A 21480-nucleotide genomic window follows, 5' to 3' on the forward strand; every position below is an offset into this window, starting at 1 on the left:
TTCCACAAAACAAGTTGTTCCCCATGTTGGAGCCCTGATGCTCCACAGAGATGTTTTCAAGAGCATAACTGACTGTCAAGCTTCTATTTGAACAGAATGAGTAGGAGGACAAGCAAAACACTTGGTATCAGCTGGTGAAAGCATATTTGCTCTTAAGACATCCTTTTCTCTAGGACGTGGATCACACAGCAGCTGTGCTGCTGTAAGAATGTGTAACTGAACACGTAAGGCTAGTAACAGCAACCATAATTCAACTCTGCAGACACAGAGCAACTGCCCCAAACTTTGGGGGCGATACTTGAAAGTGAGGCTGCTACAATCATTTCAAGCTGAATGTTACTTGAGTATCAGCCTCTAGACGGGGACTAGAACGGTGGCAGCACCAATTGTGCTTATGCTCATGCCAGTGAGGGCCTAGTCTGACAACCAGCTCACGTCTGCTGAGTGGCCAAAGTGAGGACAGCCTGACCTGGCCAGGAACCAGTGGGGCTCTGTGCAACACACGCAGTACAACTACAGGGCTGGCTGCAGACTTCTTAACGTCTCAGGTATCTGACACAGACTTGGAGACAGCGGTTGGTCCTCGTTAAACGAGAGCTGGCCCTCTCACCTGACCAAAATTAACACCTTCCCTTTATGGCTTTGTTAAACAATTGCTAACATTTAACTGACTCAATGTTTAATCAACACAGGATTGAAAAAACAGGGGACAGATGTGAGCATCACTTATTTCTGTGAAACAAAATCTTCCACCAGAATCCAGTTTGTGACTGTCTTGTGGTTGCAACATATAAAAATCACTTCTCATGCAACATCCAAGCCAAGCCAGAATTCCATGATCCAATCTAGACCAGAATAGTACCATTTTACAGTTTTGTATTTCTTATAAAGGAATCCGTAGGTGATTTCTTCTTCCAATAGCCATTTTGCTCTCTTGCAATTACCCCTAAAATAACAATCAAAATTCTGCAGCAATATACTTTATGTATGGATTTAAATACAAGATGACCAGAATGACTAAAAACATCAGGTGACCAGGGCTTTGCGCTGTTGTTTCTTTGCTCCTGGTGTCAGATTGCTTCTTATCTACTGTAATTTTAAATACTACATATTTGCTTTACCCGCTAAATTATAATCTGGATTATTTAGCTGCTTACTTTAGATTTCCCAAAGGTACAGCCTTCACATTGCACTATGTAACCTCCTATCTTCCAAATCCTGCTGCTTCCAATATTTACTGAAACATTAATGTTAACATAAATGCAATTAGATTTAAAAGGAAAAGAAAATGGAAACGTTTCTAGGTTAGATGTTAACATCACTTATACAACAAAAACCTCCAAACCTTTTACATATCTCAATACCCACATGAGTTTATATTCCCATGGAGTGCTTATACCTTTGTACGTAACTTCCACATGTAGAAAACACTTTGTAATATTCTTTTGTGAGAACTAAACCACACTATTTCTTATATACCTGGACTGGCAAATGGTTTGAATATTATTTAACTGCTGACACAGCTGCAATCACTGCAAAGGACATTGACAAGAGGAAAAACCTCAGCCTCTACTAACAGCCGCTGATTTGCTGAACAAGACATTTAAGCCACATGATATTTAGTTCTCTGTAGCAGAGTTTTCTAGACAGAAGACACACAGGACTTGACAATACATGGCAGAACACTTAAAACCGTTTCTCAAACCATATTCAACATATCAGCACCAGCACACAAGCCAGTCTCTTAGCAGACCCACTGGTAACTGCTGTTCTTGCTGACAACACACAGCAAGCCACTTTGGGAATCAGTCATCCACACAACCTAGTTCTTCAGAAACTTGTATTAGCATCCTAGATTTCCTTCCTCAAGTCTGACTATTACTATCTCTTGAAAAACTGGGATGAACTGAGCGATCCCATGTGCTGCAGATCACGTTCTACAGCAAACACAGAGATCACATGTTCCCTATGGATGAAGCCACGTGTTCTGTTCACACACCTGGAGTTCAACCATTCCTCAAGAGAAATGCTGAGCATGTTACTCATTGATAGAGACAAGGAAGGTGACTGAACAGCCAGCATGAGTACTGAAAGTCTGAAGCCCTTGTTAATTCTTACAACACTTGCCACACTGCAATCTGTCTCGCCAGTAGTGAATTTTGTGGCCTCTTGCTCCACCAAGTGCAACATGGCTAAGCCATCACCCACTGAATACAGCATGCACCTCCCTTTTGGAACAACGGCAAGAATGACAAAGCACCCAGGAAAAAGAAGCTTCAGCCTGTGTATTTGCTCATGTCTGCCCCTACACATGAGAAATTGTTTTCTGGAATATCTCTACTCTGAGACTCTGCGAACATTAAGCAAGCATATTTAGTTTTCCAGCCATAACATCAACACAACACCAGGCAATTAATTACCTATTCACTCATGATCTTTTAACCCCTCATTTCACTACAAACCATTTCTCAACAGAATGCCTCTTTAGCCCCAAGATTTCTCCTTATTCACCATCTCCATACCAGAGACATGAATAATACTTCATCAGAGCAGGAAATTATCAAAAAGACAGTGAATTTTGCAGTGATCAGAAACTCAGAAGCTGCAGTAACAGCTCAGTATTTGTCAAAGTTCAGCCCCAGCATGTACAAGTCTACATGCACAACTTCAACAGGAAAACAAGCAGCACATGTCAGATAATGCTAGGAGCCAGCTGCTGCTCCTGCTACAGTTTTGAAGAGAGCACTTCAATTGCCAAAGTATTTTAAGAGCGGTGACCTCACCACCTCCACATTTGTATTTTTCAGGAAAGAGACAGTATCTTGCTTTATTCTTCAGTCTGAAGTGTTGTAAACAGAGCCACCTGCTCCAAGCAGTCATTAGTCTAAGATACTATTCTTAAAGGGGTGATAGTCTAATACAGCCAAAGCTCACAGTAGCCATCTCCACATGCACCTTCTCATCTACAGTGTCTTTGACTCTGTCCCAGTAACAGCAACAAAACTGCAGGAAACTGTTCTTAAAAACTAAAGGCAAGAAAAAACAAAAAAGACTCTCCATAGACTGTCAGTTTTAAACCCATGACAGGAATATTGCTTTGTTTTTCTACACTACAGTTCTCCCTCTTCCACTCCTAAAGTAGAAAAGTAAACAAATACAAGGAGCACTACAAACAGAAAATCAATGCCCAAAAAGAAAAAAATTCACTAGTTAATATCAATTTAATGCTCTGTCCAAACAGATTTTAAAAATGAAGGGTTCTGTCATGTTGATTTCATGCAATCTTCTCAACACGAACTGCTGCAGAGGCTGTTCAGATGTAGACTTATAAAAAATGCTGCAGAATGTTGAGCAACATCTGTTTGTCATGTACTGTTCAGATTACTACACTTCTAATCAGGTTTGCCTCTTGTAGGAGACAATTGTCCTCCGCTCAAATGCAAGCCAGGTGGAACATCTTTAATCGTATAAGATCCCAATCTTCAAGGAAATTTTCCATTCTGATGTTCTTTTTCGAGACATCCGATTATAAGAGGATGAATTCCCTCTAACAACTGCAGTAATTACATGCCTTCTGCTAGTTCATCATTTTAGGGTATTTCAGGGGTGGCAAAAGAGCAGGGCAGAGGGCTTTAAGCTTTCTTTGAATTGGTAGCATACTGCCACCATCATTTCAGAACAATTTGCCACATGTCAGGCCTAAGGATTACTGCCATGCTGCAACTAAATCTGCACTACTTCTTTGAGAACAGCCAGAGCAGCAGCTGCTGAACATTTTAACAGCGATTTATTCTGCTTACCATCTTTCTTTTCAAGGACAACAAAATCAGAAGAACAAAACCAACACTCAGGCCTAGCATTTATTGCTCAGATATTCTTTCAAATAATTAGTGCACAGGTTGAAGTGTTTTATGGTGGGTTTGGTTTTTTTTAAGTGAAGCATAACCCTGACTGTTTTAAAATCAAAGCCCAAAATTTGGTAAACCCCAAAAATCACCAAAGCATTTTGGAGAGAAAAGCACACCACTGGCACAGCTTACACACAGAATGTATTGTTGTGGATAAACCTTAGTTATTTTGGCAGTGCTATCTAGAAAAGCTGAAGTCTAAAGGTGAGCTTGACACACTGAAAAATCCTGAAATGGTATTCGGCAATACCTGAAGCCATAGCCAAGGAAAGGGTATAGAGTAACAGGAGCAGTATTTTCAGTACATACAAATATTAATATGAACTCATTTTCATTGTCAAGTTACCTAAATCTGGAACAATGTACAACATCCATATCAAGTTGTGGGTCTGGGCATCTTGCAACAAACAATTCACGAACATTTACTTCTGAAGACACATCAACTGATGGTATGAGCTCTTCTACCGTTGTTACAGAAGCTGGCTCAAGTCTTTTGTTTTTCCTGTTCTCATGTTTGCAATTTCTTGGTAAACTGTAGTGAGTTGTGTCCAAGGGCTCCACAGCTGCGGTACAGAAACTTGCAGTAGTTGGAAATCTTGTTAGCAGCAGTATACAAAAAGTAACCCAAAGAACAGTCGTACCCACTTTTCTTCATGCCAGAACACACTTCTCTGCTGTAACACAGTGAATGCTGATATAGTCAGATGTGGCAGAGAAGTCCTTTCCTGGACGTGCTGTGTTGATGTCTCCAACAATTTCCGTTGTACTGCTACTATCTGGAACACAGCTGGCTGGTTTTCTGTCCAATCCACAGAGCTGTGACTAGTGAGTTACATACCACACCACAGAATTGCTCATGTTCCACAGCAGACAACTGTAATAATCATTTAAAGACAGTACTACCAGGTCTTCGAGTGCCAGATGTCTGGAGGTCAAACGGCAGCCACTACAGAACCCAATTTGCTTTTACTCCCACACCCAGTCTCCACATAGTGAGCACACTTGCAGTGACTGGGAAGGGGTTACCTATGTAATAACAGGGACAGGATCAAGAAGCACCATGTCTACAGTAGAGAGGATTAGCTTTAGAAACATTCAGTAGAACAGCTGAATACATGATCTCAACTAGAGCCTTAGTCTCAGTAAGACAACACAGATGACAGCTCACAGATTCTCCACAGGAGTGAAACACCTCGCTTCAGGTCAGCACTTGTGAAGAAATTCCAGTCGAGGTTTCTCAACACATCTACTTGTCACACAATCCATCCACATCATTTTGAGAGTTACCTCAAATCTTTTATTACTTCTTTGAATTCCAGTATTAAGCTGAGGGGAGCAAAAGGCAACCTAGCCCAGTTTAATCCCAGAAAAAATACTGTAAACAAACAGAAGATGGCAAATGGCCACTGAGAAAACTCAACAGTAATCTGCCCTATAATCATGACATTTTTCTTCTTATAAAGATAGCAGAAAAGGTGTGTGCCTTCTGAGTTTCTGAAACACTCAATTTGCTGTGAACAAAGGACATTACAACACAGGCTGGTTAACATGCACTTGAAACAAAGGTTACCATTCCAAAATGCTGACCACAGGAGCGAATTTGTCCAGTCACCATCCAGTGTTTCAGGCATTCAAGAACCAGAATATGTTTTCCACACATGCTTGCCCTAAATGTCCCATTACTGGCTATTCACTGTGCTTTCTTCTTTCTTTATCACACAAAGTTTGCAATGCTAGTTTTGTTTCCATCAGAATGAACATTGGAATTCTTTCTGAAGACAATTTTCTTTTCCAGCAGTCTTGAGTTCTAAGCCATAACTATTTTCCATAAACATTTAGGCATAAAATAATGTGTATAGCAAGTTTATATATAATACTTGTGGAAACACTTTTAATAAGATATACACCAGCTGTGAGTAATACCAAGTGCTTTTGCATTCGTTTTCTAACAACTAGTGTAAGATGAATGCAACAATATATGAGTTCACACTTCTCTTGACATGCCATGCGGAGGACAAAGTGTCATACATGTTGTTGCTGGCTCTCCATTCCCACCTGAGAACAATAAGCACAGAAGCTCTGAAAGATATGCAGCCTTAGTTCCTCTAGTTCCAGGTTCTCCTCACCCGTGATCCTTGCAGCAGCAGTGGCCTGAAATTCACTCTCAGCTCAACAGGGGGAATCCCAAGGGCTCACAACTCACAGCACTCCACAGTTCCTTTCAGTTATGATAAAATGCTTCAGGTTTCAACCTGTGTCTCCCTTGTCCTTTCATCACTTTCCAAGACACATGTAGATTTTGCTGGACCACCAGCACTTTATTGTCAAGTTGTTAAGTCAAAAGATGATATGCGATCTTCAGCTTCTTGCTGCTATCTCACATCAGATGACAGAAATTAGTGAAGTATTTAATCAAGTGGTGTTTTCAGCTGAAGTCCTTTAAGCCTCCAAAACAAAATAAACACTCTGGGTGACACTCTACCCATCTATATTCCATACAGGGTTTATGAACCTGACACCTTTACACAGAAGGAAAAAAAAAACACCAACCCAAACCAAACCAAAAGAGAAAAGCAGGAGATCACAGTTCCAACTCCAGTGTGCTTCATACAGTAGAACACATCTTCAGGAGGAACTTCCACTTTTTTTAATAAACCAACATTTTCTTTATTTTAAATATTATGTTCTGATGACAAACATTTCATCTCATAATTTAACAAGTCAAAATTCAGTAGTGAGAAACCTGAGTGAACAGTGGTGCTACATTCCATATATCTGCACTGTAGACGTGTAACAAGGAAGTGAAACTTCTGCTCTAATCGGGTCAAGATAATTTTTCACCCACATGCTGGAATTGCAGTCAGAGATTAAGCCTCTTTCACCTTCTGTTCAGTAGTCTTCCCTTTGATGCTCCAAGTAAGGCACACATGTGGTTTACTTTTCAGTTAAATCTTTTACAATCACAAGCAACAAATCAGAAAGAACATATTACACAGAAATGTGAAGTACAAGAGGAAATCTAAATATTAGTGACATTTGTCAGGTTTGTCCTACAAAGCCAACAACTGCAAACAAAATATGTCTAAGTCAACACCATTCTCCTTTTCTTAGTTGTCTTACAACACCCCATTTCAGGACACGTCCATGAACAATTTCCACAGGGAAAACAAAACAGCTTTTAAAAGACATATCTTCAGATATAAGAGCTTACCACACCAGATTTGTCTGCTAAGTGTTAATTCACTGTTAACACAAAACTAAAAACACATTCTTTGAAATCAAGCCAGGACATACACTTGTTTCAACTTCAGTTATGAGTCAGTAGAAAATAGTCTATTGAGAAATGTGCAATTTTTTTTCCTGATGAAACAGTCAGTTCACAACCACCTCAACCTTTCTCAAGCAGTCTGGTTTTTCAGCCTTGACTAAATCTGATTTTTGGTGGTTTTCCTTAACTGAAGGAATCTGCTCTTGTGTTTTAATACATCAAGAACTAAAGCTTGGATTCAAAGTAACAAAACCAATACAGATGACATAATAAAGTGAAGTAATCACACTAAGCTATAGCTATCTGAAAAACAGCAATGAGCAAACGTTTCTAAACCTAAAGTGAGGACAGACAAAAAATAATCCCTAGACACATGGGTATGAGTAGTCAATACAGGAGACTAAGCATCTGATAGTCACCATCTTAGACTAAGTACAAATATTACCAATCATTTTGCACATGAATTTCAGCTCACCTGTAAAACAAAGCAAGCTCTTGAAGACTCTAGGGCAAATCCTTCCCAACTGCCACCTATACACTGCACCCTTAGATCACTAAAGAACAGCTTTCATGTTGTATTGAACTACTGAATGTCAACAGGAGGTGAACTTGTCCTTTCTGAATGAGCAGAACCAAGAGACAAACTAAGAACACAGTAGCAGATGAAGTGGAATTAACTGGAGTCTTTCTAACAGGAGCAGACACAGATACAAAGGTTTTTCAAATTGCCTTACAGAATACAACAGTGTGGTCCTACTCACTCCTTGCCATGTGTAGTACAAGAGCACTTGTGAGCGTGAAGCAGCCCTAGTAGACAGTCTTCAGCAACACAAGATGAAAGCTAAAGGAAACACGGATGCTAACTTAGGTTGATCCCAAGATATTTATTTTAAGGCATGTTATCTGAGCTTTTCAACTTCTATAAGAGTAGTTTTTTAAAAAGTTGTATTAAGCCACCTTCATCATATAAATCCTCTCAACAAAATTTCAGTAGGCACCTAAGTGGCTAAGTGATTGAAGCTCTCTTTACCATTTAACTGTCATGTAGGCTTTATTTTGCCACAGGTACCAAAGAAATTATTAAAGTGCTGATCACGCAAAGGTTAGAAGTGGTGATTAAGTTACACAATGATGCAGTTTCACATTCACAGTCCAAGTTCACATACAATGTTATTTAGGACTTCCATAGAAGGTTAAAACAGCCAAAGCTGAACTGAAACATAATGATTGCCCTGCTCCCCTCCAAATGTACAGATAACGCAAGATAATTTTGTTTGGGTTTACTCCATTTGCACCAAAACTATGCATTAAACACAGCAGAAGCATACAGTCTTAAACTTGGCTGGAGAACTGAAGAAACAGCCTGAGTTGGAAGCAGATTACAAGGAAGCTGCAAAATTTGGCCTCAGCAATTAATTTGCCTTTAACAAAAGTGCCTCTGGCCCGTGCAAGTGCTTCACATGGCACTGGTCCAATGTATTTGCCCTACAAAGATTAGACTGTATGCTCCACAAGCACCAGGAACTGGATGCCTAAGTTGGAGTTGGAGATCATCAACATGTTAAAAAAAAAAAATCTCTTCAACCCATCCACTGTCACGAGGCAGACAACACCTTTGTCATTTCTTGGTCACTTAACCAGATGTGCATACTTCAACAGGTACACATACATATATATATGTAGGTATGTATACATATATATATATGAGGTAGTGATGTCACAGATGTAACTTGCCTGGGTGAGAAATGAAAGGAACAGAACCAAAAGGATCTTCAGGAGGACTTTTCTGTGGAGCAGAAAGTGGCTCCACATTCTTATCTGAAGATGCTCTCCTGTCCACCAGCCTGTCTGTAAAAAAACAAAATGAAACAGAACAGAAAATAAAATAAAATAAAATAAAAACGGCAGGTCTTATGCCTACACAAAGGTATCTATGGTACAGGGTGAGGAAGGAATATACTCTCCATTACGGGTTTTTTTCCATGTTAGGAAGTTCTCGCCCCTTGAATTCATACTTCCTGCTCATTCTGGAAAACTCAGCTGCACAACCCTATCTTAATCTCCCTGCCTCTCCAAGAGCAGCATGTGTTCGGTGTTGGAATGCTTTAAATTAACATATCTTTTAGATGTTACAAGCAGCCTATGTGCTGTTAACAGAAACTCTTAGTCCTCTGTGCTCTTGAAGTTTGCAGTCAGAAGCACTATGAAAATCTTAAACACAAAGTCATTCATTCTATCCACGTTTTGTCCAGCCTTTGCTACAAGAGCCATCATACCAAAATAGCTGGAAGGTACTTTTGATTAACCACACAACAGTTGTTAGTAATTCAAAAAAATTGAACGTTGTATAATATAAGTAAGTGGCATCTGTTTTCTATGGTCTTCAACTCTTAGGAAAATGGGGTTTTTAATATTTATTTTTCTTTTAAAAGGAGAACTGCAATAAGTTTTTAGCACAGTCAAAAATTCAAAGCACTAAGAAACATAATTACAACTCTCTGTCTGAGCTCTTATTCTGACACTGCTGTCACCTTAAGATCCAGATCATCCCAGCCCAACAACCACATTGCAACGGAAGAGGGTCCCAGCCAGGGCCATCAGCCGCTGAACAATAAATCTGTGATCAAGTGTCCCACCTTCAGCTAATATCCTGCATCCCCCATGCAGAAGACACAGCATTTTGCTTTCCCCCTTTTTCCACAGCAAGCAGTTGCTCTTCCAAACCATTTGCACCACAACCTTCTTGACCATTTGCCACTGCAGAGATGTGGCTGTACTGTGCCCTAATTATATACCAAGCTACCTGCCATTTTCTATTTAGTCCTTCAGTGCAGCGTCCAGGAGGCATTACTGAGATAACTACCAGGGTCTAGAGAGCCAGCTCATCTACCTCAGACAGATGCACATCAGCCCTGTGCATGAAGCCCAAGAGTTTTCAAATTACATGATAGTTTTCACAGACAAGTGTTCTGTCCCCAGAGAAGTGTCTGTAATGTGAATTGTCTTACTCATATTCATAGTCAGACTCCCCAGAGAAATGTAAGTGAAAGTTGTTCCATTACAGGCACCCCCTACTTAAAATATAACACCAGCTGGGAGCTCCTAGTGCAGAAGATGAGGAAGTTGTTCTCACCTCAACATATACATATTGAAACAGGCAGAGACTAACAGGCCTGAACAAAATGATCCTCCAATTGCACCGCCATGCAGAATAGAACACTAGCCAAGATGCACAAAAGACTAGCAGCTCTGTTTTATACCATAAGCCTTGAAGCCAAACAACTGCCAAGCATCACATGCATGAGCAGTACTTAGTCCTGGTTCTGAACAGTCATACCCACACGTTTTCTCTCCTCAGGCAGGCAGGGTTTTGTTTTGGGTTTCACTGGTGGGTTTTTTTGTTTGAGGGAGTGTGTTTTGCTTTGGGTTTTTTGCTCGCCTTTTTTTTTTTCTAATGTGACCTTTTACTTGCATCTTTACAAATGCCACTGAGCAAGGGATGATTCATTATTCTTATCCCTAGAGTCCTGCTTCCAGAGGAAAACCAGTCGACTGTTGCACACTTTGCAAGCAATCCAACCCTGAAATAACTTCTAAGGCTGCAACAACTTGAACTACCCTTTGTAGAGTGTCCCTGCAAATGCTGGTGTGTGAGGCTATCCAAGTTCAAACCCCAAGATGATAATCAATCCCCCAACTTGAGCAGCAGGGCTACAGATAATGGAAAACAAAATGGATTGAAATGCTAAGCATGCAAGAAAAAATAGGTGGAGTACACAAAGTTTTGACTCCTCCATGGCACCTAGGCATGCACATACTGGGATACAAATCCCCAGAAAATCATTTTTAAATTTGTCAATCAATACAACGTAAGGTTCTTGGAAAAGGATCACCTATTTTTCCAGTCTTCTGAGACACAACTGTCATTTGTCCACGTCATAACAAGATCCACTTCTCTATCAGAAAGTGTTGGAGAGATAGTGATGGTTTCTCTAGCTTCACACAAGAAAAAGTAGATTCAGTGGAACTGTCAGCATTAGAATTTATTGCACTTCAAACAGAGATTCAGGTTTGTTTCTCCTCAGTGAATAATCATATGAATGTTGCCAGAGACATGGCCATGTGCCACGTGGCACAATGGACCGTTCCACAGAGAAGTGCAGTTACTTAACACCACAAACAAGGAACCCAACTGTTGCCATGCGAGTATCAGGCCCAAGCTTCCTCAGGAGACAGCTCTCCGTAACTTTATGAAGCACAAGTAGCACTCATGCACAAGGAAAGCCTGGTTTTCTTGCATGGATGGCCTAGGTAGTTCCTTCACACTGTATATACAGCAAAGCAGATGGGCAGAGAGTTTTGTAGGGTTTATATCCACACAGTTGAAGTATCACAATGATTCTGGGCCTACCAAGAATCCATGCAATTCAGTGTGAAGGCTGTGGGGCTATTTATTTCCCTGGTGAGAAAATCCACTCATTTTCTTGGCTCGTAATTCTGCACTGATTAATGGGTAGTTACAAGACCTATTTGTATGAAATCTGTTTCTTCACAATGTTATCAGAATTTCAGCATCAAGTGTTGTTGCTTCTGGACTATCATTAACACCAATGACAACAACAACAGGAGAACAACAGTAAGAACAGTGTACACAGGAATGAGGAACTCGGTCCTTTAACTCCATATCAAACTTTTCCACAAAGCTGCTCAGTTCAGAAATCTTCATTCAAATGCATGAAATGAAATGCTAATGTGATAGCCTGATACACTATAATGGCATCTTGATCCTCTAACAAAGGCTGTGTCCATTTAATTACTTGTGTATTACTGTCATAAACAGAGTTTCAAAAATATCTGACAGACTTAAAAATATTTTTAATTTAGGTATAAAGCATCACTGAACAATACAAACCAGGCTTTTCAAAGTGGAAAAAAAAGATTCATCTTTTGAATGCTACTCAGTACAATATCACAAGGAAACTTACATATGGAACAGGAACTGTGTTTAGTAACAGAAAATACAATTTACAAAATCTGTATGTTCAATTCTCCTTCCTCTAGATGGCAAAATAACTCAAGATTCAACATAAAAACTGAGCAAACAAAATCACTTAGTAGTAAACAGCAGTTTTCTCTCATAAAAGATAACCTATGTATAATGAGAACTAAGGCTTGGTCCTTAAGATGTATCTGTGGAGATCCCAGGAAGTATTATACAATTAAAGACAATGTTATAAGGCTTAACTGTATATTATATCTCCCAGTTTCTCATTAATCCACTTAAGTTTGAGAAAGTACCAGTAGATAAAACTAATCTTAAATATTTCTGCTTTGACTGCAGTAAAGGCATTAATCAGTCCATACGATCTTTGGCATAACACCCTTAACACTGATAAACAAAGTTAACAGGTCTTTGAAGCCTTGGATGTATGTATCTATGTGTACACACAAACACATATATACTAAGATTAAAACTAGCAATGCCTCCCCCACCACTGCACCTGTAACAGATCAAGCCAAATAGCCTAAAAAAAGAGCTGCAACTGCATTGCATGTTGTGTCAACAACCCTGTCATCTCATGTACTCTCAGTCAAGCCAATCATTGCTTTAATTTTTAAGTTTTCTTTATTCAAGTGACTAAAGAACCCCTCAGTGTTGGTTATTACTAAGTAAAAATACAGTGTTTCTTTTTTGATACAGCAGATGAAGTTTATTATCACATCTGTGCATTGAATTATCTTTACTAAGAGGGGGTTCAAGTTCACCTTCTCCAGAATCAAGAGGGTATTACTTCGAAAGACTTCCAAGGCTTCATTAGGAAGAAACATGCCTGAAGACATTCTGTTGTACTACTAAATACATTTCAAATTCTAAGCTTGGATTCAAAAAGAATGTGTGGTTTTCAGCTGGTACATTACCCATTTCCCCAAGCAAGCAGTAAGGCTATAACCCTGAGCAAGCAGGCTACATACATCCACATCTCAAAAAGAAGAGTCTTACTTGATCAGTGCAGGATAGAAGTGAAAACAATCAACTAGAGTTTCACCAAAAGAACCCAGTCACTTCCCTTAAGGATGAACCGGTAATGTGCACATCTTGTGCTGCTACATTTATGGACACAGAGACCCAAGAACAAAGAGACTCAATTGAAGGCATAAGTTTGGGTTGGGTGTTTTTCATTTACTTGAAATTCAACTTCACTGCATTTTTAATGGCAAGGAATTTGCTGATAGCCAGGAAAATACAATCTGTTTTTTGACACTGTTACATCTTACAAGCCTCACTAAGAAATCTGATCTTGACAAAACCAGTTTTAAGCACAGCATCTAATACGCATGCTTTAAGCAATTATGGAAAAGAAGTAATTCCGAGTAAAAACCATTGAGATAACTGAACTTCAAGAGGAAAAAGTTTATTCAAGTATTGCCATACCAGAACAATATAACAGCCCTTACATGTAGCCACTCATCAGAAAAGACATTACACAACATTAACATAATGTAATAGATCAATTTTCTTTCAGGCATTTTCAAAGGACATATCAGACCCACAGAATCTTCTGCCCTAGTGTGCAAGAAAAAAGCTGGAAAGCAATAAAGCAAGCAGCCAAACTTCTCTTCCTATCTGACAACATACCTCTGATGAGGAACAGAGCTTCTTGGCAGTCAAGGTGACACAAGCAGTATTTAAGAGCTAAGATATTACCATTTCTGCAGTATTTAAGCCAGTAAGTACCAATTTTAGACAGTGAGTTCCTGCTGCGCACATTTTCAAAAAGGCAAAGGCAAGATAAAGACAGGCCCAACTCTGCCCTCAAATGCTTAGAAAGAATTTTCTGTACACAGAACACGTGGCCCTTTGACAAGACAGGTGTTGGAACTGAAGAGCAACTACAGAGCCCTTATTTACTGTGAAGCAAAATAAGCCTTCAAGCGTCCCTTACTTGATCTTAGCAGGTCAAATTCTCTGTCCAGCAGCTCCTCCTCTGTCAGCTTGGAAAAATTGTCCTCTCCGAATGGGTTCCAGCCTGACATATCAGGTGGGTTATTGATGTTCTGCTTTGGGTAATTGGCAATTGCTTCAGCATCAGGAATACCTGACCTGTAAAGTCAGTTCATGGGAGCAAAGGAAGAAAAACATTACAGGATTGTTTATCGGGGTGAAAACCTGTATCATGCTTCATTATGCCAAAATATTACAAACAAGTAACACATACACGTTTTAACGGTTTATCTCAAAAGCATCCGAAGGCTAATTTAAAGGAATAATGACCAATTATGTGGCTTGATTGCATCACTTCTGTATCTAACTCTTGGACTTGTATTTTTCTATTTATTAATTGTAGCTAGAACATAGAATACCTCACCAAAATGGCATGTAAGGTAAAAAATTCTTTTACCTGTGGTCATGTCTATATTGCCATTGAAAACTGCCTTGTTTTACTCAAAAAAAAATCCCTTACAAACCATGTTTGAAGTTTTCATCAGTTCTCTTTTATTTCCAAATTACATTTTCTTGGCAGACACACTAAGTGTCTTTCAATCCTACATCCACTCAACCAATACAATTAACTTCACTGGCTGACACCAGATTCTGCGTGTACCAGCATTACCTACACAGACAAGGAAACCTTTGACCAGGCACATTTTCCTTTCACACATCTTTTAGCAAATTACACCTATCACTTCTCCGTTAGTCTGAAGTGGACTAGAAAAGCTGCACTGAGCAAGTTACTGCATGCTAACTGGTTCTCTCAATGTCTAGTGAGGCCACACCTGCAGTCCAACTCCAGGTGGAACGACCTCTTCAGAACAAAATAAAGATGAAGACACTTCCTTCTATTGGCTTGGGTGCTGCCATCTGACAAGACTGTTGTATCCTTCTACGAAGAGAAGGATAACATGCAATACATGTAGTATGTCAAGGGAAAAGAAGCTCATCACCACTTTCACTAATACAAGAAGTCATATTTTTTGCTTACAATATCAACTTCACGTGTTACTAACTAGTAGTCGTTGACTTCAAGCTCACCAGCAGGATCTAAATCTTCAGCCAAAGACACAGAAGAGAAACTGGGGATATCCAGATTTACTTCCAGACCAGAACAACTCCTTTCAGAAATGATTTGTGACAAAAGTAACAGACCTGACTGAAGTACAGCTGGTAAATCTCAGATATAGGCACACAAGTGCAAGACAAGACTCTCTGTTAGGGATCAGACTACCTAATTGGCAAGATGAAGCCAAATTGGTCACAGTGATATATGATATTATTATCAATCCAGCCTACAGCAGGGAAATATTTCACCATTTACTCTTTCAACACACTGTAACCTAGAAGAGACTAACAATGACAGCAGCACCTGAAACATGTAAGTCACACTATTAACTGAAAAGCCTGTGTCAAGGCTGACTGCACTGAAGACTGCAGAATTCACACAGTTGCAAAGGACTTCTCTTGCAATATAGTTTAGTAAGAACTTCTATTAAAATGTAACCTAGTGCATAACTTTAGTGATAACTTGACAAATCTTTTACTTCTATATTAGAAAAGGAAGATTTAGGTTTTTTTACTCTACACACTGTTTTTCGTAACAATTCATGGGAAAGCCATCATTTATTGTAATTTATTAAGCAAGGGTAAGTCTGCAGGCTCCTGCAAAGGGATCATACTACTGGTATGTTACATGATGGAGTATAACTGAAGTCAGATTGCTGAGCAATAGACACAAGAATTAGAAACCATACCAAATAAATGCCAAGTATAAAGCCTCTTTTAAAAGTGTTTGAGATGACTTACACACACTCATAACCTCATTCAACATAGGCTACTGACCATTGTAAGCAAAGTGGTTAGCACTCAGTTCCTCAAATAGGTCTGTGAACAATAAGAAGTGTCCTTGAAGAATCTGTACATGGCTCATCTCTTAACAAGTATCCTACTCCTCTCAAAATAACCTTTACCACTAGTGAGCAACTTTGCAACTACTTTAAGTAACACTTTACTATCAAAGGGAGCAATTTTGAAGGAAAGGACTCAGCAGTGCTCATTGCCATTAGGAGTGAGAGCTGCAAGTTACCCTCGGGTTCATCTGTGTCAGAGTACTTGCCTGCTTGCAGGGTAGGGAGAATTTGCCACTGTTCCAGCATGCGCTGGCAGTGCCCCAGGGTAGGTGATTAAGGCTGGTGAGAAATCTTGTGGAGAAGTGATATATTCAGGAGACTGTGCCTGTTGCGATCGTTGTTGTTGCTGCTGAGCAAGCATCTGCTGCTGCAGGAGAGCCTGTTGATATTGCTGCACCTAAGGAAGATAACAATTACATGACTAAAATTCACATAGGCCAATGTAGATCTCTTCTCCTAAAACACCAGCCTTGCAGCCAAATGCACTACCACCACACTCTAGAAACACTTGTTAGCTTCAGCAGAAGCAAGAAGCCAGACTTGTCCATTATATGTGTAAAGAAACTGCCCTAACAAGGTCAATGATTCTGGTTTTCTCTTTCATGTTAACTTTTAGCTTTGTGTAACTACTGCAACTTAAGTATATGCTACTGTAGCACTAACATTTTACTTTTCATCATACCTTGTTCTTAAGTATTAATAATCAGCATTTCATGACAATGCCTCCTGACCTGTGAAAAACATACGCCAGTTCGCTTTCTCCCTCTTAAAGCAAGAATTTGATACTATCATATCTTCTGTCCCTTTGTGGCATACCATACATTAAGTAGGTCAGGCCTACTTAATGAAGTTTAGAATATATCCTATCCCAATAATAAGAGACAGGTAACTCCAGACAAATTTTTGCAACCAAGTTTTAGCTTCTCTTTTTTGCCACTATTTTAGATGCTAAACTTGACACTAATTAGCACATACATTGGCCATTACAACTAGTCAACTTCTGCTACTGCATCTTGACAATAGACTTTTGAACACATAATGTATTTTAAGACTGTACCATCTACATTGCATTCTCAACATACCATAGCAGGATACTGAGATTGGGAAGGCCGATGCTGGTACACAGATTGCATCAACAGCTGCTGTTGGACCATCTGCTGGTGCATTGCTTGTTGATACTGCAGTTGAAAAAAATAAAATAGCTTTAAGAAGTCATGATCCTCTCTTTAGAAAGATCCAGATATTCAGAAGCATCAATTAAAATACCACTTCTGTGGCTCAACATCATCTTTCAGTTAGGACATGACCAAGAATCAGCTTGTAATTCAGTCACTACATTTTGACTCTGCATTTGGAAGCTTTTCCATTTTTTCCCCCCAATTAATATCAGTCTGGTTAACAAAAAAATAAGATTACATATTCGGCACTTCCTTTCCTGAGGCAGACTAATTAATATCCCAACTTTTTTACAACTTTCACCAGTGTTGAGCCCCCCTTGGAAAATATTACAGCTGCGCTTTAAAGAATAAAATGTCTCAACATGTGAAAAGTAGAAGAATAGCAATATGTGTCTCCAACAGGATCTGAAAGCTCTTGTCTGACCCAGCTACTCTTCTATTATGTTTACAGTTACTTATTCTACACAACTCAAGCCATTGTACTTGTTGGTATGCAAGCTGGAATGTGCATTCTAATGTGGTATCCATGAAGAACTTAGGCAGATAGAACAAATACAAAAAGGAATGTCTTCAATGATCAAGAAAAAATGAAGAAAGCAAAAACTGCAGAAATCCTATTAGATGGTCTCTGTGCAGCCATCTACTGCAAGCATGGCATCATCACCTACGTAACTCCTAAACATTTGTTTCAAGCACATTTACACACACACAAAACCTTTATTTTGGCCACACAGTGATGATTCAAAGAAAGCTGAGACTCAGGGTCAAACTGGAAAAAAAAAAAAAAAAGAGATAGCACAAAGAAAGCAACTTCCTAGGATAAGTATTACAGTGCCTACGAAGAAACAAATCAAAGGTTAAAAAAAGGGACAGGGGCCATGATCCCTTTCTCTCTCTCTCTCTCTCTCTCTCTCTCCTAGCAGGAGAAAAACAGGCAGCAACAGCACAAAAGTTGAACTAGCACATAATTCCAGGGGTTACTAACAAGCATAACATGTGTCACTTAAAAACTTGTCTAACAGATTTGACTTGTACCTGCTGCACATAAGCATCCTGAACCGCAGGTTGCTGCTGCTGCTGGTGTAAGTGGTGTAGCTGCTGCAGTCTCCAGTCGCCCTGCTGCAGCTGCTGGAGAACTCTGTTCTGCTGCGGGGGGTGCTGGGTGGTCCCTTGGGACTGTAAGATTTCTTGTCCATTCCCTGGTCGCATGGTTCCTGGGATATTCGGACAACACTATTGACATACTCATCTCTGAAGTTTAGCTAGAGAGCTCCCTGACCTCTTCATTTAACATGTCAGGGAGAAATAATTTATCAACTCGCCTTCGCAGTCTGACAACCAGTACAGCTGGTAGACACTAAATCACTTCTCTGAAAGTACTTCCAGGTCTGTCAGTACACTACTTCTACTTCAAAGAAGCAAGAAGGTTAATTTGGTCTCACAACAAAGGAAGCTGTGAGCAAGACTCGTGCTTTACTACCATCTAAGTTGTACCTTCTAGTACCTCAAACCTCACCCTCAAACTATGCAATTTTGTATGCATACAAGTTTTTTCCTTTTTTAAGGAAACTATTGGCTCACTTGTCAAATTCCCTTAAACAGAGCATCTGATTTATCTTGCTACTCAATTGTTTTTGCAGCCTTGTAAGTAAGCTATTACTAACATAAATCAATCTCTCTTGCATGCTCTATTTATATTCTGAAGTGCCCAGGAATGATCTGTTCCTGCTATAACAGGAAAGGTTTTCCTACTTGGATGTTATTTAGATCCTGTCTAGTAAAAGTTGTTTACACACGGGGCACAAACATCCTCAGCAGCCTTTGTTTGGAGGCTTTCCCAAGACCTTCCCAGAAGCTACTCTTCCTGTACTGTAACAGACACAAAACACCACCAGTCCAACTAGGAAAGTATTCAAGACACAAATGAAAACTATTTAAATGAATATATACCAGAGCCATAATTCTCATTGAATGAGATAAAGAACAACTCTCAAGGGATTTAATGAGAATTCATTTAACTCAATTGAGTTTCCCTCAATTACTCCTCTGTTGCCCCTCTATTGCACTCATAGTGCAGTGTGAAATACATAGGTCAATCATCAGAGAAGTGAAGTTTTCACACAGTACCAGCCAACAAAAGCCAACATATTGGTGATATCTCATGACTTAGTGAGGCACACGGAAAATCTTTTTCCTACTACAATGAAAACAGTTTGTTACAGAAGATTTCAGTAGTGTCGTGAATTATTTCCATGTCAAAACTGAGCACAGACTTCTCTTACAGTCCACGGTGGGAAAGTTAGTTCAAAATCAGGGTTAAGCACAACAAAAAGATATACCTTCACTTCTGAACAATCTGCAATTAGTTATTGTGGCACTTGGTAAAACTCATTACTTGGACATTTAGAGTCTTTTGGAATTAAACTTTTGTTTCAGCACGTTAAAAAAAAAACAAATGAATTTGAATTTTAAACATTATCCTACTTAAACAAGCAGGAACAGAAACAGAAGATCAATTCATCATTTATTTCGGTCCATCCTTAGACTTTATTACATTACCTTTTTGCCCATGATTACCAAATTCACCAGGAACTTGTACTTTGACTGGAGTTGCTGAGCTTGGGATTGTCAGCACACTCGAAGTGGTAGTGCTTGAATTGGCCTTTGGTCTTTGTCGCGGTGCAATTGAGGTTTCTGTTGGTCCAACAGTATCTGTTATTCTGAAATGACAAGTTTTCCCACAGAAGAGACTTAACTAAAAAAAACGTTTCTTCAAATCGGACACAGTGTATATCTTAATAGGTCAATGAAGTCCTAATCACGCCCTGCTCTGCTTCTGCATTTTTAGAACTTAAAATCTGCATCCTACAATTCCACTCCCCCCTACCACTGCAGCCACGACTGCTGCAGAACATCATCAAGAAGATATGCACGTCTTATTCCCAAGCAGATCATATCACTAGATGAAATAGGCTTTCCCCAGTTCACAGTAGTGAGTGAAAGTTATGTCCAGCACTTGAGTCACCAATCCTATGAGAAGAGATATGATTAACTTTCATACACACAGGAAACAAAATTAAGAAAATTCTTACCTGTTAAGTGAACTCCTTTCTACCTTTTGTTAGAGATTTAGCCCCTAGCAATTTTAACAACCATAAACTACTCAAAATATTTGCATCTTACCAGGAGTACTTCAGAGCTGTGTAATAGTCTGCCATGGTAATAAGGATGCTCAAAGTACTTTTCATCTTCAGTCCCATTATCGGGTTATAGTATAAGCATTTTTCACAACTATCCACCATATTACATCAAGACAGCAGTTGCCTTAATCTGCTGTAATTTGTGCCATCAGGAAAACATTATTTAGGAATAAATATGGATCTTCCTACTACTGTCTAGCAGATTTAGAGTTTAAAACATTGTTCCACAGACACTTTACACCAGTCCTCCACTGCACGTTACCAACTAGCAGAAAAGCCAGCAAAACCAACCACATTCAGAACATGACATGACTTTAAAATAGCACAGACACTTCTACATGGCTCAAACACAGGTTAGATGAGCCCATTCATTTGCTTCTCAATCACAATAGCTTAATGAGTCAGCGTTGAAACAGAGCTCATAATTATAGTTGAATATAAAAGAACTCAAGTCACGCATGTTGGCAGATGGAAAACTCAAATAACTTGCATTAACAAGGAATAAAAGTGTAAAGGATTCTTCCAGCACTAGCATATGCATACACAATTTACCATAGCAAACGTAAAAAAAACTTCATAGGAATTCCCAAGGTTTTGGGTTTGTTTTTATCCACAAGTAAAAAAGAAATGTTTTTCCTTTGAAAATTTTTGAAAGGACCAAATCCACTTACTTTCGTCAATCAGATTTGATTTACACATTTAAATAAAACTCCTAAGAAGAGCTTACCTGTAACAAATTATCCTCATCTGAAACCAAAATATTTTATTTCAGAATTCACTTATCACACTAGGAGCAAATAAAGCAGATCAGAAACAGACTGCTAGCACTTACCTACTGCACCACAAAACAGGCTCTCAGTTCCTCTCCACTGATTCTCAATGCCATGAAAGAAGCAATGGAGAAGAATCTCAAGAGAGACTTTAAACTCTTAGAACTGCAGTTCATCTATTCAAATGACCTCTGCTACTTAGATAGATTTTCATTTATTAGCAAGCATATGAAAACAGGTTTCAGACAAACA

General features: G+C 39.3%; 1 protein-coding gene across 7 annotated transcripts in view; it reads right to left on the bottom strand.

The window, feature by feature from the left end:
- The window catches only part of BMP2K (BMP2 inducible kinase), a 115499-nt gene that overhangs the window by 7442 nt on the left and 86577 nt on the right, over positions 1–21480 (bottom strand). For 6 of the 7 annotated variants that reach the window (XM_061993758.1, XM_061993755.1, XM_061993759.1 and 3 more), the window contains 6 exons: positions 19818–19978; positions 18294–18472; positions 17163–17258; positions 16287–16477; positions 14121–14278; positions 8911–9024 (listed from right to left, as the gene is read on the bottom strand). In XM_061993758.1, coding sequence (XP_061849742.1) covers positions 8911–9024; positions 14121–14278; positions 16287–16477; positions 17163–17258; positions 18294–18472; positions 19818–19978 — 899 coding nt within the window. The remainder of the gene's footprint in view (positions 1–8910; positions 9025–14120; positions 14279–16286; positions 16478–17162; positions 17259–18293; positions 18473–19817; positions 19979–21480) is intronic. The other variant, XM_061993754.1, reaches the window with a different exon arrangement.

The sequence above is a fragment of the Colius striatus genome, chromosome 3, assembly GCF_028858725.1.
Source record: "Colius striatus isolate bColStr4 chromosome 3, bColStr4.1.hap1, whole genome shotgun sequence".
Lineage (NCBI taxonomy): Eukaryota > Metazoa > Chordata > Aves > Coliiformes > Coliidae > Colius > Colius striatus.